We start from the raw sequence: 23,592 nt of genomic DNA on the forward strand, positions 1-23,592 counted from the left end.
CTTGGGATTCTCTCTCTCTCTCTCTCTCTCTCTCTCTCTCTCTCTCCCCCTCTGCCCCTCCCCTCTCAAATAAACATTAAAAAAAAATATTCCAGGCAGTAAATACCATGGGGAAAAGTCCAAAAACTTGTCCAGGTGGCCACTAGGCCAGCTTTTAGTAGCTCTGCAATGTAGAACTTCCCACACCTGGCCCCCACCATCCACGCCCACCCAGCCCACCGGCCGAGATTCTAGAAAGGATCTAGCAGAATTCCCAGAAAACCCTGCCCGGGCGGTAGGCACGGCAATAAAAGGCCCAGAGGGGCAATTATGGGGGCAAGCGTGGGGTCTCCGGGGCTCGTGGCGGTGGGGCCCGGCCCGGACAGGGGGGCTCCGGGGCGCCCAGCCTGCCTCCCGCGCAGACCCAGAGCGGCCCGGGCCGCCCCAAGCCTCCCGGTGCCAGGCCGAGGCCTGGGCCGCGAGGGGCCGCGCGGGCCGGGCGGCGGGGGCGGGAGCGGGGTCGGGGGTCCGGCCAGCTTTAATGCGTTGACAAAGCCTCATTTGCAGGTCAATGCCGCGGCACACTCGCCTCTCCCCTCGCCCGGCGCCCTTTGTCCGGCCGCGCCCGCTCCTCGCGCCAGATGGCCGCGGAAATGCTAATTTCGGGCGCCCCCCGCCCCCCGCGTTTAATTGCGCCTTTGCAGATGGGCCGCGAGTGTGCGCTCCATGCAGATGAGCGCGGCCTGGCCGCCGGGGGCCTGCAGGCCGGCTGCCCTGGGGCCCGGAGCCGCGGCCCGGGTGCGGGGGAGGGGGGGAGGCAGGAGGGGGAGGGGGCCGAGGAAGAGGGGGAGGGGCGCCCCCCTCCCCCCCCCCCCCCCCCCCCAGCGCGCAGCCGGGCACGAGCGGGCACCCAGCGGGCCGGGCGCGGGGAGCGCGCTTTTCCCTTTTCATTTCTCCAAAATGGGATCTTAAGTGATTCTGAATGAAAACAAATTGGTCCGCTTTCTTCTCCAAACAGACGCGCGGGGGCGGTGGGGGCTGCGGGCGCGGGGGAGGGGCCGGCGGGGTGGCAGCGGGACCCCTGCCCGCGGGGACGGCCGTCCCTCCCCAGGGCCCTAGCCCCCTGGGGGCACTTGGGGGCGGCCTGGGAAGTCCGGGCAGACACGGGGACTCTTCGCTGCAGCCACGGCTCCCAGGCCCTCTTCGAGCAACCGGAAAGCCACGGACGCCCCTCCCTGGGTTTCAAGCCAGAAAAGGGCCGGCAGGACCCAAGATCGGGGCAGGCCATGGTCCCACACACCCGCTGGGGGTCAGCCTGGCCTCCTGCACTGTCTCCACCCCCGTGTGCAGGCCGGAGACCCCTTGGATGCCCAGCTCCCCACACCGGGCACCTCTGTGCCCAGAGCCAACTCTGGCCTGACTACACAGAGCCCAGCGGGACTCTGGGGCTTGGGAGAGTGGACAGAATGAACCAGCGAGTGAGAGAATGAATGAATGACAGAATGATGGGGCAGGTCGCTTTGTGACCTTCTAGTATTTTAACCACAACCAGAAAAAGCTTGTGCTTCGGCGGGTGATGGGTTTGCCCCACCGGCAGCCATGAAACAAAGTGGACCGGTTTCTGGACCAGCAAGTGCTCCCGACCCATCACTGAGGCCAGAACCACCATCAGAGAGAAACGACTCCCGTTTGTTCCTCAGCTTTGCTGTTGGGTTTTTGTAACCTGTTCAGGCAAAGGGACGCTCTGTCGGCCGGGTCCGCAGCCGGCCAGCACGGTGACCTGGTCCAGCTGCCACCAGCCCATTCCTAGCGCTCCCCCCCCACCCCCTGCTGAGGCCCGTGCCTGGAGTCCCTTCCCCCACAGCCCTCCTCCACCTGCACTCCCTCCTAGATGCCTCGGGCTCCTCAGGGGCTTCTCTTCCCAAACAGTCCCCAGGCATCTTCCTCACCTGGCTCCTCAGGGGAGGCCCGCCCCCCCCCCCCACCCGCTTCACCTGCACAGGGTCTGGCCCTCTGGGGGACGTTACAAGGTCTCCTGCTGACAGGCTGGGGCCAGAGGGCTCGCCCCCTGCCCCTTGATATCTGTCCCGACGGCCAAGGATCTGTGCCAACACAATGATGAGCTGTGGGCAGGGGGCGGGCCGTGGGAAACGCACAGCCAGGATGCACCGTGGAAGTTTCCATGGTCATGAGATGGAAACCGTTTCCTATCAGTGTGGAAATAACAGCTGCCCTCCTCAGACTTCCCCTCTATTTTCTTTCCAGGAAACAGTTCAAACAGGATTATAATAACCCTTCCAGACAAACATGGTTTGGTCCTAACCCCCTGTAGTCCCGTCATTAACCAGAGACTTCCATCTTGCTCCTGGGATCCAGCAAGAGCCTGGCCGGCTGAGCCCCCGACCCTAGGATCCAGCAAGAGCCTGGCCGGCTGAGCCCCCCACCCTGGGATCCAGCAAGAGCCTGGCCGGCTCAGCCCCCCACCCTGGGATCCAGCAAGAGCCTGGCCGGCTCAGCCCCCCACCCTGGGATCCAGCAAGAGCCTGGCCGGCTCAGCCCCCCACCCTGGGATCCAGCAAGAGCCTGGCCGGCTCAGCCCCCCACCCTGGGATCCAGCAAGAGCCTGGCCAGCTGAGCCCCCGACCCTGGGATCCAGCAAAAGCCTGGCCGGCTGAGCCCCCCACCCCGGCAGTGTCCTGGGACCTGCAGCCTGCCCGGCTCACCAGCCACTGGGACCCACGGCCTTTGCTCGCTCAGTCTGCGCTCTGGGTCCTCCTGTTCCCAGTTCCTGCTGCCAGTGTGCAACAGCAGCATCCCCCCAAACCCAGAACCTGGATGCATGCAGCCCTCTCCTCACTTGCTGAGACGTAAGCCAGTCTTGTACAGTCACCAGCCGCAAGGAAGCCCTTCTCCGGAAAGTTCATCTGCCCCTGCGCTCCCCCCAGTCATATTATGGGTCTCTGTAACCTCTCATCGTGGTTCATATTTTGAAATTAAAATAAAATACGGGTGCCCACCTACATTCACTCTAAAGCTTTAAAATATGTGCTAAAATACATACGTGGGACCTAAAGAGTGAATGGGGGTCCCAAACTTGGGTCAAGCCCCAAACTGTCTCCTCCACGGTTCTCTTCAGGTGGGAGAATCTGTCTGAAGGAAACTTTACTTTTTTATATACGTCTGTATTGTTTCCATATTGGGGTTTTTGTTGTTGTTGTTGTTGTTGTTTTACAATGAATGTGTATTTCTACAATCAGGGAAAACACAAAGCTATTTTCATTTTGGAAGTTGAAAAAGTAAAAAGCACCAGGCTGCGGGCTGGCCCCACCAGTGGGGGAGCCCCAGCCCTGCACGGGGGTCCGGCGGCAGGACCACCTGAGTCCTGGGGGCGCCTCAGTAACTAAAGCCCCTTGGACAGACGCCAGGGCAGGCCCACTATGTGCCACATCCCACTCGGGCCTGCCCTCGGTTCCAGCAAAATTCCAAAGTATATTGTTGTTGTCAGGGACTATTTTGCAATTACGTGACATTTTTTAAATGCCTGGAGTGTTTTTTCAGCCATTCTCATTAGCTCCCTGCCCCTCGGCCTGTGAGACAGGCTGGCATTTTGCTTGCCATGAAGCAGACTGGCCAAGGCTCAGAGAGGTCCAAAAAACCCGCCGGGTCACACAGCAACACAGAGCCACAAAGCGGCGGGGGCAGGGAGGGAAGGGAGGCTGACCCGGGCCACAGGACCAGGTCATCTTGCAGAGCTGTGAGCTCTGGCCCCGCTGGGCTTTTATTTGGATTTAGGGATGGCAGAGGTGGAGTGGGGAAAGAGAAGAAAAAGCCGGAGTGTGGTAACGGAAAAAGGAGAGGAGAAGCAGAGCCATGCACAAGAGCTAGAAGCGAGGAGGGCCGACTCCCCCGGTACGGGCCTGGCAGGGTGGCCGCGCAGGGGGCCAGGCCTGGGTTCCAAAGGAGCCCTGGGCCCCAATTCTCAGTGTGCGTGGGGCCATGGGGGCATGGGGGGTGGTGAGACGGCACCTGAAGGAGAATATCCGGTCCAGGGCAGGGGGGGAGGGACCTGAGAGGAGGGGCGGCCCCCAGATGCCACTCAAGGCCTCTCTGAAATGCAGGAATACTTGGAGCCCGCATTAGTCCTGAACCCCAATCACCAGGCCAACCCCCGCCCCGGCTCTCGGACGGAAGCAGGCCGCCGGACAGAGCAGCTCGCCACTGGGCGCCCCCGGTCTCGGGGCAGGAGGCCCAACGTGGAGGCCCAGTGTTGCACACGGGAGGTGTCCCCCCAGGGTTCTGTGTTGGGGTCCTACCAGCCATGTCTCAGGATGTGACCTTATTTAGAGAGAGGGCCTTTAAAGAGCAAATTAGGTTAAAATGTGGTCACTGGGGTGGGCCCTCATCCCGTGTGACCGGGGTCCTTGTAAGAAGCGGGGATCAGGACACAGACACGCACAGAGGGGCGACCGGTGAGGACATAGAGGGAGGACGGCCGTCCGCACGCAGGCGAGAGGTCTCGGGAGGCCCCGGCCCTGCCCACGCCTGGACCTCAGGCTCCAGCCTCCGGTCTGCTCTGGAAGCCACCTGGCGTGCGGGACTTCGTCGTAGCAGCGACACGAATCGATCCAGGGTTCCACAGAACCCCAGCCGGGCAGAGGGGACGACACCAGTCCGACCCATGCGGCCAGAGGGGGGGGAGACAAAGAGACCACACCCCGGGCCTCCCGCAGAAACCCCCACCCCCACCCCGCTTCCGCACCTTTCCTGACTCAGGGCCTTACGCGGCGTCTCAGGCTGCTTTACTTCAAGAAGCACCGTCTCAACACCCAGGGACGCATCAGGAAACGGGGGAGTCCCCCCAAAATGCCATCTTCCAGGGCCAAGACAAAAAAAAAAAAAAATGCCACGTGCAGAGCCGACGGCCGTGTGCCCCTACCGCTAACTGGGGACAGTGGGAACTGGGCTCTGGCCGGCCGGCTGGGAGGTTTGGCGCCCCAGAGAATCAGGGCCCGGCTGGAGGACGCAGGACGGCGCCCTCCCTCCAGCTCGCCGGGGGCTCATTAACCGCAGCGTCCAGTCCAGCTGGAGTCAGCTGATTAGCGCATCGGGGCGGTCCTGGGACCCCCCCATATCTCTCTTTCCACCCGCACATGTTCAATTAAATTTCGCCTTTGTGCCAGCGAGGCCTCTGATGTGCACGTTTCTTGGGAGTTTTCCATGCTTCTTTATGTCCTCGAAACCAAAGTCAGCCACCAAGTTTCAGAAAACAGCCCCCTGGACCGGAGTGGGTAAGAGGAAAGAAAAACACAACACAAAACAAAAGCAGAAGAAACAAAGGGAAAAGCACTAGCTGCCTGTATCCAGAATCCTCCTGCGAGGAGACAATTCATTCCGATTGAAACGTTTCCATTGTCCGGGGTGCGCAGAACGGGCTTGTCGCATTGGGTAGAAATGCAAATCCCCCTTTTTCCTTTGATTCAAATATTTAAATTTTCAAATATATATGCTGGAACATTGAATGGCAGCTGACCTCACTTACTTTCGTAGAAGAAATGCGGAAGCCATGGGGGCGGTTAATCCAGCCAGCAGTGGCCCCCACGGCCCTGGGGGGGCGGGGGAATAATCCTTTCATTCAGACATTGGGCTTAAAAGAATAACAAGGAGGAAAAGCTGGAACATAATTGCATTGCATGGAAAACAGAGAAAGATTTCTCCCTCTCTCTCCCTCTCTCTCTCAAATGCCCTCTCTCTCTTCCTTCCTCAAAGGACAAGGCTCATGACCACAGGCTATTTTCTTGGTGAAGAAATCAGGAGGTTTTTCCTCCGGGATTGTCCCCACGCCCACCCCTCCCCAAGGGATTTTCATGGCTGTCTTGGCTGCCACGGGCTCATTGATTCATTCATTCACTTGCTCAGTAATCTCCGGGGGAAGACCTACCGTGTCCTTCAGGCTCTGGCTGGGCTGGGGTGACCAGGCGCCCCAAGCGCAGCTTCCTCCTAGCTCCCTGGGGCGGGGGGGGGGAGCCCGCGTCCCCACAGAGCCAGCCCTTGGCCCTTGGAGGTACCATCCAAAAAGGATGGGCCGTCGCGGCAAGTTCAGTCCCTTTGCACTCCCCTGGGCCACCCCCCCCCCCCCCCCCCGAGCACCTGAGACCAGGCCTCAGACACGCAGCGGAGGGGGCAGAGGAGGACAGACCCCTCCCCGGGCGGGCAGGGCCAGCGTCTGCCACAGTAGCTGCTGCTAAGTCCCGTTCCCGGGCCCAGGGCTCCCAGAGGACCCCGGCCCAGCCCATCAGCAAGGCTGGGTCTTTAATATTTAAAGAGCTCTCCCGGACATTTCAAGAACTCCCTGACACGATTTTCTGTGATGCGTGTGCTGTCCGGACATCTGTCTTCTGTACCTAATAAAGTCGCCCCGATTCAGAATGAACTCCTCGGCATCGCTTTGAATCCGGGCTCACATATGGTTGGTAATTAGCTGGCTATCTCTTGGAGTTAAATGATTTTTTTTTTTTTCTCGCCCGTTCGCATCCATAATAGACGCGAACAGAGTTGTGATTGTTCCCTGTTGCGGGACATTCTGCGCCTGAATGAGCGGGTGCTGCTGTGTCGACGCGGATTTGCCATATGGTTGCGCGGAGCCGGGAAGAATGGGCCCCTGTGTGTGCGCCCGGGACGCGGCGGCGCGGGCCGTGCCAGCCAGGCGAGCCGGGTGCCCGACGGCGCAGGAGGAGCGGGCGCCACGGCCAAGGGCGCGCCGTCGGCGCGCGGGGTCCCGGCGGGCCTGGCAGGCGGGTCGTGAGCCCGCACAGACGCCGCCGCCGGGGCGCACAGGCCGGGCTCCCAACGCCAGGCGCGCGGCGGACGCGCGGACGGACGCACCGACGGCGCACGGACCGCCGGCCCGCGGCGCCGGGTACCATCGCGCCCGTGCAGGGCTCGGGCCGCGGCGGGGGCCGGCTCTGCGGCTGCGGCGGCCCCATTGTGAGGCCGGCGAGACAATGGGCGGCCTGAGGAGGCACCTGCTCGCCTGAAAGGCCCATAAATCGTCGCCGCGTCCAGCTGCCTTCCCGCCCCTCCCCGCGGACCCCGCGAGCCGAGCGGCCGCGGCCGGAGGGGGAGGCTCCGCCTGCCGCTCCGCGTCCGCCGTCAGCCCGGCCCCGCTGCGCTCCCTCCGGCCCCTCCGTAGAGACCTGCGTCCCAGGGCCGCCGGCCCCTCAGGTGGCCAGCACCCTCCGGCCCGGTACCCTCCTGCAGGGCTCCCAGGCATCCGCGCACCCGCCAGACGGCTGCTGGCCCGCCCCGGCTCAGGGTGCTGCTCTGGCTAACTTGGAACCAAATCCTTGACCTTTTGAACCCCCGCAGTCTGTTCGTAGCGTCGGCGCCCAGGAAAGCACCTTCTGGGGAGCGCCAGGCTCCTCGCTGCTCCCCCCACTCCTGCCGGGCTGCCGTTCTCAGCCCCACTTCGCCAAATGAGGCCCAGCCGGGTCCGGGACCTACCAACCCTTAAACGCAGGGACTGACACTCTCCCAGGGCCTGCCGCACCCAGCAGCCACGTCCTGGGGGCCAGGCCCCCGCCCCCCCCCCCCCCCCCCGCGCCTCCTGGCCACCTCCGCTTTCAGAGATGGGGCTGAGGGCTCCACGCTGGGGAACCTGACTTCACAGCTCCTGCCTCCCGCCGCTTGTGTGCGCCTGCCATCAACTCCCCCGGACAAGGAAGACGATCGGCTTGTAGCCCCTGGTCACCTGCGTGGAACCCGGAGCAAAGGGGAGGTGGGGCAAGCTTTTTCCAAAACACACACTCGTCGGAGCCCAGGCCTCGGGGGTGGGGGCTTTGAGCATCGATTCCTCCCCTTAACCTGAGGCAGCCTCGTATCTCCCCCGATGATCCATTAAATATCTGTGGCGGCCGCAAATCTCTTCCCTTGGAAGGCGGAAGCCACGGCCAGGGTAGGCAGAAAGGGGCCAAGGGTTACTACAGGGGCCCTGTTCCCACCTGGAGTGCACCCAGACGGGGCAGCAGCGCAGGCTCACCTGGGTCACAGTCCACAGGGCCCGGGAGCCGGGCCCTGCTCCAGACGGCCAGCCTCAGGCGGTCACGGAGATGGGCCGCCACCGGCATGTCGGGAGGGGTGGGGGGAGAGGCAGGGGTACCTCCTGGCTGTGGACTCCCTCTGTGGCGGCTCTGCCCCCCCCCCCCCCCCCCGCCTCCCCCGGGGCTGGACGGGCGCTGCCCCTCTGTCTCCACGGAGGGGGCTGGGCGAGGGCTCCTGGACGCGTCTGGGCACCACAGTGCTCTTGGCGCACAAGACCAGCCGGTGCTTCCTTCCAGGAAGGGGCGTGCGTTCAGCTACCGGGTCTGTGGCAGCGCCAGCCCCGCGCTGCGGGTGGCCGGCAAGTGCGCGCCCCCAGCCGTGAAGCGTCCCCGCCCTGGAGTCGCGGGCGGAGGTGGCTCGGGCAGCCGGGCGGCCCGCGCATCGCGAGGGCTCCTGGCTGCGGGGAGGCGCTCGCTGCCGCCGCGCAGGTCGGGTGCCCGGCTCGGCGCCTTTTCATCCTGTGAGGCCATCCTCTCCCCAGGGAAGGGCCACGTCCTCCCCATCCCTCCCTTCTCCAGGACGCGTCAGGAGAACGTTTCTCCATTTCCTTTGATGTCTCTTACAAGTTGCATCTCATTTCCTGCTTGGGCATTTCTGACCTCGAGTGACTTCAACCGGCCCGGCTGCTGCTTGGCCGCCGCGCGCGCCCCGCCCCCGACGCCGGCTCTCCTTCCTCCCGTGCGCCGCGAGGCTGAGGCTTGGGCGTCCCCCCACCTTCCCCACCTTCTCCCGGGGCCTCCAGGCCCCAGCCCCGGGGGGTCCCCGGGACGTCTGTCTGCCTCCGGAGTCTCCCACAGATTCGCTTCCCCGAGACCCACGTGCCTCCTCTGGGCGACCTTCTTCCCCTTTGGGCCACCTGCTCCGGCTCACGTCTCGCCTCCCTCGCAGGGCGGGCTGCTGGGCACCAGAGGGGAGCCCGGGGAGCCGGCGCCTGCGGGTGGTGCAAGAGCCGGCGGGTGGGGGGCCGGAGGGGTTCCCTAAGGGGCTCCGTGAGCCCCCGGAGCGGCAGGTGACAACTGACAACGAATATCCCCGAAAGGAGCCACCAAGAGCAAAACAAACACGAAAAAACAAACAACTGAAGCGTGCCTTTCTCCTTCCCTCCCACCTCCCTCCCTCCTCCTCCCTCCCCTCCCTCTCCCTCCTCCTCCCTCCCCTCTCCCTCCCTCCTCACACCCTCCTCCCTGCTCCTCCCTCCCCTCCCTCTCCCTCCTCCTCCCTCTCCCTCCTCCTCCCTCCCCTCCCTCTCCCTCCTCCTCCCTCCTTCCTTCCCTCCTCCCTCCTTCCTTCCCTCCTCCCTCCCTCCTCTCTCCCACCTCCCTCCCTCCTCCTTCCCTCTTCCCTCCCTCCTCCCTCCTTCCTCCTCCCTCCCTCCTCCCTCCCCCCTCCCTCCCTCCTCCCTCCCCCCCTCCCTCCCTCCTCCCTCCTCTCCCTCTCCCTCCTCCCTCCCTCCTCCCTCCTTCCTCCCTCCCTCCTCTCTCCCTCCTCCCTCCCTCCTCTCTCCCATCTTCCCTCCCTCCTCCCTGCTCCTCCTCCCCTCCCTCTCCCTCCTCCCTCCCCTCCCTCTCCCTCCCTCCTCCCTCCCCTCCCTCCCCCCTCCCTCCCTCCTTCCTCCTCCCTCCCTCCCTCCTCCCTCCCTCCTCCCTCCCTCCTCCCTCCCCTCCCTCTCCCTCCTCCCTCCCTCCTCCCTCCTCCCTCCCTCCTCCCTCCCTCCTCCCTCCCTCCTCCCTCCCTCCTCTCTCCTATCTCCCTCCCTCCTGCTTCCCTCTTCCTTCCCTCTTCCTTCCCTCCTCCTCCCTCCCCTCCTCCTCCCTCCCCTCCCTCTCCCTCCTCCTTCCCCTCCCTCTCCCTCCTCCCTCCCTCCTCCCTCCCTCCTCCCTCCCTCCTCTCTCCCACCTCCCTCCCTCCTCCTTCTCTCTTCCCTCCCTCCTCCCTCCTCCTCTCCTTCCCTTCTGCCTCCCCCCTCCCATTCTTCCTCATCCCTCCTCCCCTCCGTCCCCCTCCCCCTCCCTCCTTCCTTCCCTCCTCCCTCCATCCTCCCTCCATCCCTCTGTCCTCCCTCCTTGTTTCCTTCCTCCTCCCTCCCTCCCTTCCCTCCTTCCTTCCTTCCTTCCTTCTTCCTCCTCCCTCCCTTCCTTATTTCCTTCCTCCTCCCTCTTTCCCCCTCCCCGCCTTCCCCCCTTCCTTTCTCCCTCCCTTCCTTCCTCCCCTCCCTCCTTGCTCAGGCACATGGCTCTGGACCCAAAGCACCATCAGAACAAATGACAATATTTTTCAGGTCAGGCCGGGAACCAGGTGCTGTCACGCAGGTCGCTGCCCCTGCCCCTCCGGGGTGTGAGAGACCAAAAAGGGATCTCCAGGCTCAGGAGGGCAATGGCTGAGGGAGGTTTGCACAGGAAGACAGAGGAGACAGACACTTGCCTTTGTCTCAGCCCGCGGCTAGACTCCCACGGGGACTGGAGCCAGGCAACCCGTGGGTCGGCCTGTCAGAGTCCCTGCCTGCGGGGAGCGCTTCCCGGGAGAAGGACCCCCGACCCACCTGGCTCAGTCCCGGGCCGGCAGCTGGCAGGTGGACTCCCTCTGGCCCCTGGAGTCCTGGCTCTGACACCAGCACCAGTTTTCAGGACCAGAGTGAAGGGCCGGGTCCGGTAATAAAACCCACGTGACCATCAAAGCAGAAACCCCCAAGCTGTGAGCTGGGGGGGGAGGGGGGGGCCCTCCCACCAGAGGGGCCGGTTAGGTCTCCCGAGCCTGGGTCCGGGAGGGCCACCGGGTGGGGTCAGCACCAGCAGCCAAGGGATGGAGATTCCAAACCACCCTGGGCTCCACAGACCCAAGGAGCCTCACTCTTCTTTCCTAGAGGGGAGACCGAGGCTCAGAACGGGGAGGGGGCTCGTGTCTTGCTTCCCTCACCATGGAGGGGCCCCACCCCAGGGAAAGACCAGCAAAGAGGGGGAAGCGCGGCATGGAAAATAGGAAGACGGCCCAGTGCTGGGCACGACCCCACCCCACCCCTGCTGCTTCCCTGCCCCCACTCCCCACCCCCAGTGAGTCGGGCTGGGCCCCTGGGGTCCCTGAGGTGGGGTTAGAAAACTCGGGGCCTGTTCTCTACATCAGCCAGGAGCCAGCCGCCGTGACCCCAGCCCTGTCCACGGGTCCTCAAGACCACCTGACGATGCCTCGTGCCCCCAAGAGCTCCTGTGGGAAGTGGGCACAGGGATGATCTGTGTCCACACGTGGACCACTAACATGACCCCACTGTGCTCCTGAGGGCCCACTGGCGTGGCTGAGCAGTCGGCCAGTTGTCCGTGGACGTGCCTCCCGCCGTCTGCGTGTGACGGCCTGTGTGGCCGTTCCATTGTTTACTACGAGTGCGGTCACCAAAAATGGACCAATGGCTCAAAAGAGGTTCAGAAAAGCAGCAACGTGGTGCCATGCCGAGAGCCCAGGGCAGCCGCGGGATGACCTCTAGCATGGACTGTCCGCCATGTGCCACAGAAGCAGCCAGAGAGGCGTGAGGCCCTCCGGGTGGTGGTGACGTCACTGGACAGGTCCCCTGCGCAGGGAGGGTCTCGGGACACCCGGCATGCGTGAGGTCGGCAGTAGATTTGGGTCTTTTTCAAACAAAGCGCAGGGACTTCCTCGGAAGCCAACAGTGTTCTTCTGGAATGAGGGGAAAGGCACGCGTCTGGGATGAAGCTGGCAGGGAAGGGACCGCCTCCGCCTTGGCACCGTGTGTCCCCGCCGGACCTGCAGGAACCACGCTGCTCCCATATTGCAAGCAGCGGTTTGCCCGTGGGGGGACACGGGCTCCGGGACCCCGTGTAAACAAAAAAGATTCAGGGGCACCTGGCTGACTCAGTCGCAAGAGCACGCAACTCTTTTTTTTTTTTTTTTTTTTTATGTTTATTCATTTTTGAAAGACAGAGACAGAGCATGAGCGGGGGAGGGGCAGAGAGAGAGGGAGACGCAGAATCCAAAGCGGGCCCCGGGCTCCGAGCTGTCGGCACAGAGCCCGACGTGGGGATCGAACTCACAAGCTGTGAGATCACGACCTGAGCCGAAGTCGGACGCTTAGCCAACTGAGCCACCGAGGCGCCCCAATAAATAACTTCTTAAAAACATTTTCAACCGGCTACACAGTTCACGAGAAAGAGAAATTATGTAAATGTACGTGTGTGTTCTGTGCGCCATATAAGCACGCTACCTCTATGTATGCGTTCATCATGAATACTATGTACGTGTATTTATATATATACGCACACTTGCGTAAACGTGCGCACGTCCAATACAGGAAGGCGGCAAGGATTTCTCAGGTGTTGTCGTGGGACCATCTCAGGGGTCTTGGAGAGGAGGGGTCCACGCTGTCCCGTGCAAGCGCTCCCAGCTCTGCCTCGGGACTAGCCCCAGCTCTGGGGTCCGAGCAAAACCCCACTGCTGGTGTGCTGTGTGTTCAAAGCCAGGCGTACCCAACGACCCGTTTTTCTGAGTGTTACTGGCGTTGACGTCCGAAAGACGGCGTTGCTTTCAAGTTAAGCAGTCCTTGTGTCCTGAGTCCTGAAGTAAAGCCCCCAGCAAGTGCTGGGTACGCACCGAGCACCAATGGCTCTAGGAAGGGTGCTGCGGCCAAGGTGGCCACAGCTCTCTGGAGAAGCAGGGCTGGGGCACCCGCCCTCGCATCCCGGGCCGGCTCAGCTGGATGAGGCAGAAGCGACGGCAGGCTGGGCTGGTGCAGGCCACGCTCCCGCCCGGCGGTGGCAGAATCCGGCGGCCACACCGTGGGGAAGCCCGAGGAGGAGGCACAGAGGCCCCCAGCCGACGGCCGGCGGTCCGCGAGGCCGGGCACGGGAGCCACCGGCTTGGAAGCCGACCCCCAACCCCCATCCCGCCACCCCCGCTGACGCCCCATAAAACGGAGCCAAACTACCCGCCAGCACTTCCCAAATTCCTGACTCATAACATCACAGGGATAAACAAAACCGTTGTTTCGAACCACAAAGCGCCGGGATAGGTTTTACTTGGCAGGAGGTCGTTGGAACAGGTGTTCTCGGCGCTCACCTGACTTCACGCCCCTGGCACCGCACGGCGCGCTCGCGGTCACGCTCCGGGGCTGGGAGGTAAACACGCTGAAGCCGCCGGCCCCCAGGAGGAGCCCGCCGCGAGGGCCTGGGGACGACAGCTGAGGTCACAGCAGACGCCACTCGGGCCACCGGGGGCCTTTCTATCCCGTATCTCAGAGAGCGCATCTCAGCGATAAAATCTGGTCTCGACTTCCCCCGGACCACTCACTTCAAGGCCTAAATAACGCCGTCTTTCATTTTCGGAATAAGCGACGGGGCCTCCGTAGGTGTGCGGGCACACGGCTCAGCCCTGGAGTCTGAGACGGGTCCCCAAGTCTTGACGTGTGTCCTCCATCATCAACGACAAAATTAAGAATTGCCAGACACGTGGGTCTGTCTATATATGTGTCCCTTTGCGTGTCTGTGTGCGTCTCTGTCCGCGTGCGCGTCCCTGTGTGCGTGCGCGGGCGTCTCTGTCCGCGTCCCTGCGTGTCCCTGCGTGCATGCGTGGGCATCTCTGTCCGCGTGCGCGTCCCTGCGTGTCCCTGCGTGCGTGCGTGGGCGTCTCTGTCCGCGTGCGCGTCCCTGCGTGTGTGGGCGTCTCTGTCTGCGTGCGCGTCCCTGCGTGCGTGGGCGTCTCTGTCCGCGTGCGCGTCCCTGCGTGTCCGTGCGTGCGTGCGTGGGCGTCTCTGTCCGCGTGCGCGTCCCTGCATGCGTGGGCGTCTCTGTCCGCGTGCGCGTCCCTGCGTGTCCCTGCGTGCGTGCGTGCGTGGGCATCTCTGTCCGCATGCGCGTCCCTGCGTGTCCCTGCGTGCGTGCGTGGGCGTCTCTGTCCGCGTGCGCGTCCCTGTGTGTCCCTGTGTGCGTGCGCGGGCATCTCTGTCCGCGTGCGCGTCCCTGCGTGTCCCTGCGTGCGTGCGCGGGCATCTCTGTCCGCGTGCGCGTCCCTGTGTGTCCCCGTGTGTGTGGGCGTGTGCAATGCCTCATCAAAGAAGCGCCTGGACACACCCTTCTGGAGGGAAGGGGCAGGTTGGGAGGATGGGAAGGGGAGCTAAGGTGCAACTCAGACACACCTCTCAGCCCATCGCCCCAGAAGCCCTGGAGCTGGGACGGCCCCTCAGAGCGCTCTGTTCAAGGCAAGGGGCCGGGCTTTGTCCCCCAAGCCCACCGGTCACCGGAGGGGGGCCACCTGTGGGAAGGGATCGTGACTCTGGCCGCTGAGAGCGAGCCCCGGAGACACGCCCATCTGAGCCATCAGCCGCCAAGCCTCCTACAGAGGTCAGTCGATGCCTTCGTCCCACCGCGTGCGCGTGCGGTCCACGCTGTGGCTCGTGGACGTGAGCCTTGCTTCCAGAGCCTCGGCCCCAGACAGTTGGGGGGGGGGGGAGAGGGGCCGAGGAAGCTGCATGGGGCTCGTTCTTGAGAAGCTCGGTATCGGTTCTCCTGCCTCAAGAAAGCTCAGGGTGACCAATCCCCACGGTGGGGATGAACACATGGCCGTCACGTGCAATGATGCAGTCAGCAGCTGGGTCGCTGTCACGCTAGCCACGCGGAAGGGCTCCGTCTGGCCCCGGGGTCTTCCACTGCTCTGTGCCGCTTGCCCACCTGCCTGGATGCTCCCTGCCTCACCAACGGATGCCTTTCAAAGCACACAGGCCACCGAACAGAAGACGACCAGAGAGGACGGAGACCCTGCCTTGCTGAAAGACCCAGACTCCCAGCCCTTAAATGAGACAGTACCGGGCCAGCCCCCGGGGGACACCGAATGCGGTGCCCGGAGAGGAGTCTGCAGAACCACCGGACAACCTGACACGATGCCACCAGGCCCTCGTGTCCTTCCCGGAGTCCTAGAACAGGGCATTGGGGTCTTCAAAAGAACTGTCTCTGTCAGCGCAGGGCACTTCACGCTGCGTAACGAATGTCTCGGCGGCTTTCACCGCTTGCAGAGAGAATTTCTCTCTCGCCGTGACAGTCCCACCCTGGTGGCTGTGGCTGGGCCGCACGTCCTCTGTCGGGGCCCTGCAGGTCTCCTGGTGGAGAGAGAAAACGGTGGCGCCGCAGGGCAGCTCCTAGCCGCGGCATGTGCCACGCCAACCGTCGCATTGGCTACGGCAAGTCACACGGCCACGCCTGGTCTCAACCTGCGGGAAAAGTCAAATCCCCCCGCGAGGCAGGGCAGCAAATATTTGGACAAGAACGTAATCCACCAGAGCCGACCGGATAAGGAACTGACCGAGCTCAGGCTCCCCAACCCAGCCAGGTCAAGCCAGCGAGGGGCCCGCTTCCAGCCACAGCCATCCGTGTTCATTTTTCACTATGCTTCGTCCTCGCTGCATCTAAATTGTAGCAAAGTTTTACGTTTGTTTGTTTTTTTTTAATTCACCTAAAAACTGTGGTCCACACGGGGAAGAAGGTTTTAAAACGGGGTCCGGGACAGAGACTCTTCGCTGCTGGTGGGAATGCAAGACGGTGCAGCCACTCTGGAAGACAGTTCGTCCGTTTCGTGCAAAACTCAACACACTCTCACCGCACGATCCAGGAGCCACACTCCTTGGTATGTCCCCGGTGGAGCTAAGAATTTAGGTCCACACCAAAAACCTGCACAGCGTCACGCGTAACTGTCCAAAGTCGGAAGCAACCAAGAAGTCCTTCAGGAGGCGTGTGGACAAATGGAGCGTGGTCCATCCGGACAGCGGAATGTTACTCAGCGCTGAAAAGAAGTGGGCTCCCAAGACACGAGAAGACCCGGAGGAAACGCAAACGCGTGTTACTAAGTGAAAGAAACTGGTCTGAAAAGGCTACGCAACAACGTAGGATTCCGACTCTGTGACGTTCCGGAAAAGGCAGAGCTGGGGAGGCAGTGCAGGGATCGGCGGTCGTCGGGGTTTGGACGGAAGGGAGGGATGAGCAGGCTGAGCCCAGAGGATTTGGGGGCAGGGGAACGACTCCTCGTGACACCGTAGTGGTGGGTACGCGTCGTCACGCGTTTGTCCGAACCCACAGAACGCGCACCCCCGAGAGTGAAGTCATATAAAAACATAGACTTTAGTTAACAATGACATATACATTATTTTTTTTTTTTTAAGAAACAGTGCTCTCAAGCATGGGGGCGAGCGGCCAGGGCTGTGGGGTCACCAGTGCTGAGCCGCATCCTGGCTGGTGACCCCAGGCCCTTCGCTTCGCTTCTCTGAACCTGCCGTCTTCACCTGTCACGTGAGTGCTAACACCCCCTCGGCAGGGCTGTTGAGAAAACCAAACCCGTGTCCGCGGGGCCTGGCTGAGACCGGGAATCAGGACAGGGAATGACAAGACTCTGCTCCCCCTTCTCTGAGGAGGCTTCCTCAGCTCTGAGAATGACCCACGTGTGCACTGACAGGAACCGGAAACCACAGACGCCTCCCCCACCTGTGTCCCCCTTGCCCACCCGCAGTCCCTCCCTGCCAGTCCAGCTCCGCTCTCTCGACCCCACCCTCCCACCCCAGCCCCTGAGGCCCATTATTCCATCACCACTCCAGGCCTCTGGGCCTTTGCCCTGGCTGTTCCCTCTGCCTGGAACTCCTCTCCCAGTTAATCCTCACGGCTGGTGCCCCTCACCCCTGTCAAGCTCAGACGTCACCTGCTGGGGGGCCGCAGGGGGGCTTCCTGACACGGCCTTCTTTAAACGGTAAGTGATGAATCACAGAATTCTCCTCCTGAAACCCTAACGCTCTGTGCGTTAACTAACATTGAAATTTTAAAAAGGAAGGAAAAGTGAAGATTCCATTTTACATTGCATAAAAAATAAAATAAAACGCTCCATTAAAACAAACAACCGAACGGTAGCCCCTTGCCTTCTGCCCTGGCACACGGGCCCAGCCTCACCTGCTGGTGGCCCTAACCGCCTCCACTGTGGCTCACCTACCGCGTCTGAGCACGTGGCCTCCCCCTGCAGAGGCAGCTCCCGCCGGCAGGGCCTCTGTCCCTCCCAGTCACTGCTGTGGGGCTGGGGCCCCGAGCGGTGTGTAGCAGGCTGGGGGGACTTGGGGCGCCTGTCCACCCAGTACCTCTGCCTGGATGGCCGCGGTAGCCCCTCCCCCACCCCCGCTTCCCTCTCCCCCCAGCGGCCTCCGCAGGCCTCACAAAACTGACCCCAGGGGTGGCACAGCTGAGGTTGAGTCACCGACTCTGGGTTTCGGCTCAGGTCAGAGTCCGTGTCTGGCTCGCACTGGGCATGACACCTGCTTGAGAGTCTCTCTTTGTCCCCTCTGCCCCCCTCCCTCTCTCTCTCTCTCATTTATTTATTTAATAAAATAATAAAATAAAATTAAAATAAAATAAAATAATAAAATTGCCTTGGGGGTGTCTGGGTGGTTCAGTCAGATGAGCGACTGACTGTTGATTTCAGCTCAGGTCAGGATCCCAGGGTCGTGAGATAGAGCCTGAGTCAAGGCATGGAGGCTGCTTAAGATTCTCTCTCTCTCTCTCTCTCTCTCTCTCTGTCTCTCTATCTCTCTCTCCCTCCCTCCCTCCCCCTCTGCCCCTCTCCCTGCCTGCCCCATATATATGAAATAAAATGAAATAAAATAATTATTATAATATATTGCCTCAGCTGTTGTCAGCCCAGGGCCCCCCACTGCCCACAGACAAACCTAACCTTTGACCCCAGCCCAGCAGACCCAGGAAGGCCCAGAAGACCAGAGGAAAAGGACAGGGAGTGGGGAGGCCCGGCAGGCACGCCCCAGAAGGCACTCTTACGCGGAATAACGTCTGACCCATGTGTGGGCCCAACACCCAGCAGCAGGCCAGGCCGGCCCAGCCCAGAGACCCCCACACAGCCTCCAGGCCCCGCTCTCCCGCCTCATCCGGACCCTCCGGCTCAGACAACGCTCACCGGGCCTTCTTCACGACCTCTGTCCTCCCCTGGCCTCCAGACCCCGTCCCAGCTGAGCACACGGCGCCCCCCCTCCTTCAGCTTCCCTGAGTGTGCGGCTGAGGCTCCCTGCCCGCCACTGCCCGGGGCCAGTCCCTTCTCAGCCTCTGCCCGGTGGGCCTCCAGCTTAAAGCTCCACAGCCTGTCTTCCCGGCCTGGTCTGTAGGAAGCTACCGTGTGGCTAGAGTCAGGCAGGACCAGTGGGAGCCTGCAGGAGACGCATGGTCCGAGCCCCTACACGCACTGCACACCGACTGCGTGTGCCGGGCACGGCACGCTTTGTGTGTGTGAGCTCGAACTCCTCTCCTGCGGTCCTGGGGCCTGGCTCCCCTCCCGCCGTGCGCCTGCCTTCCAAGGCACAGGACAGTACAACGGAGCAGTCCCAAGTCCCTCAGCCCCGCCGAGGTCAGTGATCCGTCCACCCGCAGCTTGCCCTGTGCCTCGGTTTCCTCCTTAGGCAGACAGTGGGGTGGGGCCACATTGGGAGGGTGTCGCTGAGGAAGAACCGTGCTCAGCCCCTGCCACTAGGGCCCCGAGACCGGATGTCATGAGTGTGGCTGTTAGGATTATTATTGTTATTATTATTATTATTATTATCACGGATCCCCAGGGGAACTGGGATCAGGCCCTGACTGAGGACAGACCCATCCCACATGTGTGCTGACCACCGACCCGCTCCCCGGGTGCTCTGGGCTTGGGCAGGGCCTGTGGGTCCGGAGAGGAAAGGGCCCATCCTGACAGTAGGGTACATACTCCTGCTCCCCGCCAGGAGCACAGATGAGAAAAGAGATCTGGGGCCAACCATCCAATGCTATTGTTTCCCTAAGATCCTCACATGAGGGTCACAGGGCGCCAAAGGCAGGAAACTGAGGCCCACCGAGGGATGGAAGGGCTTGCCTCCGGCCACGTGTGCCCAGGGTCACGCGTGTGGCTCAAAATCCCATGCTTGCTCCCGGTGGAGGACAACCTCCAGGTATCCGTTACCATCTCCCCCGGAGGCGGTGGGGGACCGTCCCCAGAAACAGTATTATTGTTGGTCCTCCCAGCACCGTGCGTTTGAGAAAGCCGGGGAGCCGGAGCGGGGGTCAGGTGGGTCACACGGGTGGATGTGGGGAAGGCCCCCTCGAAGCCAGGCCCCCGCAGGCCTGATTCCCAGGTTGCGATCGGGCCCATGACGCCATCAGCTGAACGTCGCGGGGGGGGGGGGGGGGGGGGACCCTGCTTTCACTGCCCGCGCATCTCGGAGTGATCCGTCCAGCCCCATCCCTCTCCTCCAGGCCCGTTTAGGCACTTGGGGGCAGGTTAATTATGAATCTGGATGCATCTTCCAAATGGAAGGTTGGGCCCAGCCTTTGTCCCTGACCCGTGGGGGACGTCAGTGCCGCACCCGGCCCCAAAACGGTTAACTTAGATACACCGCCGGTTCCGCTTTTCCGGGTCCAGGGCACCAGCACAAATCCTGCTAGCCGTCGGTTTGTGCCGCTTTACGTCACCCTTTCCATTGTAAGCCATAATTTTCAGAGGTTTATAGGTCAGCTATAAAAAAATAAAATAAAATAAACCTCCTCTTTTCGACTAAAAGAGAGTACTTGGAAACCAGAAGACTGGTGGGTGCACGCGGGTGTATCCGACTTCGAGTTCCTCGACTCCGAGTTGCTCCACGGCGGCAGCCCACCCCTCCGCACCCCTCCCCACCCCCACCTGGCCCCAGGCGCCTCCCCTTCCCCGGTCCCCCCCCCCCCCCCCGCAGGCCTTCAGGCCGCCCCTCCCCCACTGCTGGCGCGTACCGGCCAGCAACATGTCAGGGCTCCCCTGGCCCGACCCGTGGGGGACCCCGGCCCCACCAAGCTGGGGACCCGGGAGCCGTCGGGGCTCCACCCCGAGTGCCCGCGCCGCAGTAGTCAGGAGGGGGGATGGGCCACGGCCCAGCCCCTGCGAGTGCCCCCACCTGAGCCCCATGGGGGCTCAGCCCAGCGCGGCTGGGGTGTGGGTGGTTTCCTTGGAGCAAGGGACGCACGGAGCCCGAGAGAGTCTCGGCGCACAGCCCCGCGCGCCTCGAGGGGCGGCGGGGGGCGGTGGGGGGGGGGGGTGTGTAGCAGAGCGAGGGCGGGGCCGCTCATCCCTAAGTTAGGGGCCTAGAGCAGGTGGTCTTTAGCCAGTCCTGCCAGGGGAAAGTCCCTCTCCCTTTGGAGTGGATGGCCTACAGCGTAGCCTGGCCGCCCCCTCTGTCCAGTGTCCTATCTCCCTAACTTGTGGGGGCGCCAGAGAAGAAAGCTGGGAGGCAGGGTACAAGGACACACGGAGCTGACCTGCGGCGTTTTTCGGCCTCTTTATTTGGAACCCGGCGGACGAGGGGCCGGGGCAGTGCTGCAGACGGCTCAGGAACCATGTTAACAGATTTGTCTTCCAGTTTAAAATAGCCATAATAATAAAAGAGACAGAGAAAGCGCGAAGAGAACTGCTAACTAGCTGGGCTTGTTCGGCAGCTACAGCTTGTGAGCGACCCCTCCCCCCCCAGAGTCCGCTATAAAAATAAATTTACATTTGTCGATAACCAGATGCGGGTGACGTGCCTTTGGCGGAACCAGTAACCGAGCTATCGCGCGGCAAAGCGGCCCGCGCCTCGGCATAAATAGAAAATATAAGTTAGTATAACTTTAAAAACTTTTTGTACAAATATACATGTTTTTTCTTTTTTCCTTTTTTTTTTCTTTTTTCATTTTTTTTTTTTTTTTTTGCACTGAGTTTCAGCAGAGATTAAACACTTTATATAAATGACTCTTAAAGCTTTACACCTTGGGACCAGTGTACTCCTCGTGCAGAATACATTTAGATATAAAAGACGTTATTAATACATTGCACAGTTGTTTTTTTTTTTTTTAAATTTTAAACATAAAACCGAACGCTGCTCGGTGGCAGCTGCCGGCCGGTTGCTGCTACATGGACGGTCCCAGCCGAGGCCCAGCGCTCCTGTCCTGTCCGCTGCCCAGCGGGCTCCCTCGGGGCTCTTTGGGCGCGAGGCTGCGGGGGAGAGAGGCTCGGTGAGCGACAGCACACAGGGCGACCGCCACGACCCCGCGGGGCCAGCCCTCCCCGCCCCGCGCGCCCCTGCCGCGCCCACCTCATCGCAGCCGCTTGCGCGGGGTCTGCTCCGCCGAGCCCACGGCCGGAGCGGCGCCAGGGGCGGCGCATCCCGCGGGGACCTCGTTCGACGCCTTGGCCTCGGGCGCGGGTCTCTTGCGCTTGGCGAAGAAATCTGCGGGCGGCAGGCGCGCGCGCAGCCGGTCAGGGCGGGGTCGGCCGGGGAACCCGAGCGGGGGCCGGGACGGGGGAGCGGGCGGGCGGCCGGCCGGCCAGGGTGGGGGCGCCGTCCCCGCCCGCGCCGAGGTCCGCGGCGGGTCAGCTTTGTTTACGTCGCCGCGCAATGTGCTGTGTAAGCATTTCTCCTTGTCCCGCGGCCAAGCCCCCCGGGGCCGCCGCCGCGCTTAACCCCCTCCGCGCCGCGATCGCCGCGCCCGCCGCTCCCGGGGAGGGGCTCCGGCGGCCGGAGCGGGGACGGCGCGCCCGGGGGCGGGGGGCGGGGGGAGGCCAGGCGCGCGCTCTCCCATCCCTCCCGCGCCCCGCCGCTCGCGAGCACAACAGCGGGGCGGGCCGGGGTGCGGGCGCAGCCGCGCCCTGCGCGCCGCTGGCCCTTTAATGCCACGGGAGGAGGCGGGGACCGAGTGAGGCCCCCGAGGCCGGGGGAGCCCGGCCGGCCGGACAAAGCAGGGCCGGGCCGGGCCGGGGCGGGGCCGCGCGGGACTCACCGGAGATGAGAGGCCCCGGCAGCTTCTTGATCGCGGCGCCTCCCGCGGCAGCGGTGGTGGCAACAGCCGCGGCGGCGGCGGCGGCGGCGGCGGCGGCATTGGTGGCGGCGGCGGCGGCGGCGCCAGCGGCAGCGGCAGTGCCCGGCGCGGGGCGCCCCGAAATCCCTGAGTGCAGCGGCTCGGCTAGGGGCTCCTGGCTGCGCGGCGGCGGGACCGCCTCCTGCTCATCGCTCTCCTGCGGCGCCGCGGCTGGGGCCGGGGCGGGAGCCACCGCCGGGCCGCCGGACGGCGGCGCCGGCGCCTCCCCGAGGCCGTCGAGGGGCTCATCGGCCGGCGGCGCGGGGGGCGGGCTATCGCCTGCGCCCTCCGGGCGGGGCCGGGGCGCCAGGAGCAGGCGGCAGCGCCCCACCTGCACCGTCTCGCGGTAGAAGGCGGGCACGGAGTCGCTGTCCACCTCGGTCCACTGCAGGCGCCCGGGGCCCCGCAGCGGCACGTCCTGCTGGAAGTTGTAGTCCCAGCGGCGCTGGTCCTCGGCGCTCAGCTCGGCCAGGCGGATCTGCAGCTCGCGGCTCAGCTCCTCGTGGTCCACCGGCCCGAAGAGGCTGCGGCAGGCGCTAGTGCGCGCGAACAGGGGGAAGGTGCGGCGGGCGACCAGGCGCTCCATTGCCAATGTGCTGCAGAGACACACGTCGAGCCTGGCCCGGGGCTGCGCGGGCCGGGGCCGCGGGAGAGGAGAGGAGAGGAAGAGGAGGAGGAGGAGGAGGAGGAGGAGGAGGAGGAGGAGGAGGAGGAAAGGAGAGGAGGGCGGAGGCCGGGCGCAAGTGAGACCCCGCGCAGTCGGAGTCTGCATTTGCAAAGGGACGCGGCGGGAGGGCGGGCGCGGCGGCTACCTGGCGGTCGGGCCTCGGGCTGCTCCTGCGTGTCGCTTGCGGTGTCGTCCGGCCGGCGGCCGCGCCCCCTCGGTGCCTGTCCTCGCCCGCTCGGCTCGCTCGGGCCTGGCTGGCACCCACCGAGCGCAGAGCACTTGGCCTGTGGAACGCCCAGCCCTCGCGCGCCCCTTTATACGCGAGGGTCCCAACCCCCCCCGCGCGGGGGCCCCGCCGCGATTAGCATAATGTAGTATTTTCAGTTTCAACAACACGGCGGCGATTGGCCCGCGCCGCTCTGCCCCCGCCCCGCTGGCGGGCCCGGCCCCCGCGTGCCGCCCATTGGCCGCGTGCACACACCCACCCGAGGGCGGGGCGGGGCGCGCGGGCCGATTGGCGGGGCGCGGGCCGCGCGCGGCGGCGGGCGGGGGGCGGTGAGAGGGGCGGGGCCCGAGTTAAAGGGCGCTGCGGGCGGTAACGTGACACCGCGGCGCCCCGCCCCCTCGCCCCATCCCCCCCCCCAACAGCACCACCGCCACCCCCACTCCCGCCCCCCTCCGGCTCCTTTGTCTGCCGGCGGGGGCTGCGAGGCGGCGGCGGCGGCGGCGGCGGCGGCGGCGCGGGCGCCCCCTCGGCCGGCGCGCCCTCCTCGGCGCGGCGGGGCCCGGCGTCCGGCCAGTTCCGAGTCGCCCCCCGGGGGCGCCGGCCCAGCCGCCCGCGCTCACCATTGGGCCTCCAGCGCCGGCTGACGGGGCTTGAACCCGCCGAGGGCGTCTCGTTCCTAGCGAGGCGGGGTCTTCGGCTGCCCCCGCGCGGCCTGCTGTGCCCGGGGCTGCGTCCCTGGCAGGGTTCCGCGCACCTGGCGCCCTAACACA

General features: G+C 63.9%; 1 protein-coding gene across 2 annotated transcripts; it reads right to left on the reverse strand.

Annotated features, from left to right (window-relative positions):
- Positions 1-20,355: 20,355 nt before the first annotated feature.
- CDKN1C (cyclin dependent kinase inhibitor 1C) lies at positions 20,356-22,874 on the reverse strand. Of its 2 annotated transcripts, none has more exons than XM_086676594.1 (4): positions 22,742-22,874; positions 21,852-22,525; positions 21,167-21,301; positions 20,356-21,066 (listed from the first exon to the last, which is right to left on the reverse strand). In XM_086676594.1, the coding sequence occupies exons 2-3, from the start codon at positions 22,513-22,515 to the stop codon at positions 21,168-21,170; spliced, it is 798 nt and encodes a 265-aa protein (XP_086532720.1). In that variant the 5' UTR covers positions 22,516-22,525; positions 22,742-22,874; the 3' UTR covers positions 20,356-21,066; position 21,167. The 2 variants fall into 2 exon arrangements, with proteins under 2 accessions (XP_086532720.1, XP_086532721.1); XM_086676595.1 differs by having other exon boundaries at positions 21,852-22,557; positions 22,742-22,870.
- Positions 22,875-23,592: the final 718 nt, after the last annotated feature.

This window comes from Puma concolor, chromosome D1 (assembly GCF_028749965.1).
Source record: "Puma concolor isolate L17-30 chromosome D1, mPumCon1.1.hap2, whole genome shotgun sequence".
Taxonomy (NCBI): domain Eukaryota; kingdom Metazoa; phylum Chordata; class Mammalia; order Carnivora; family Felidae; genus Puma; species Puma concolor.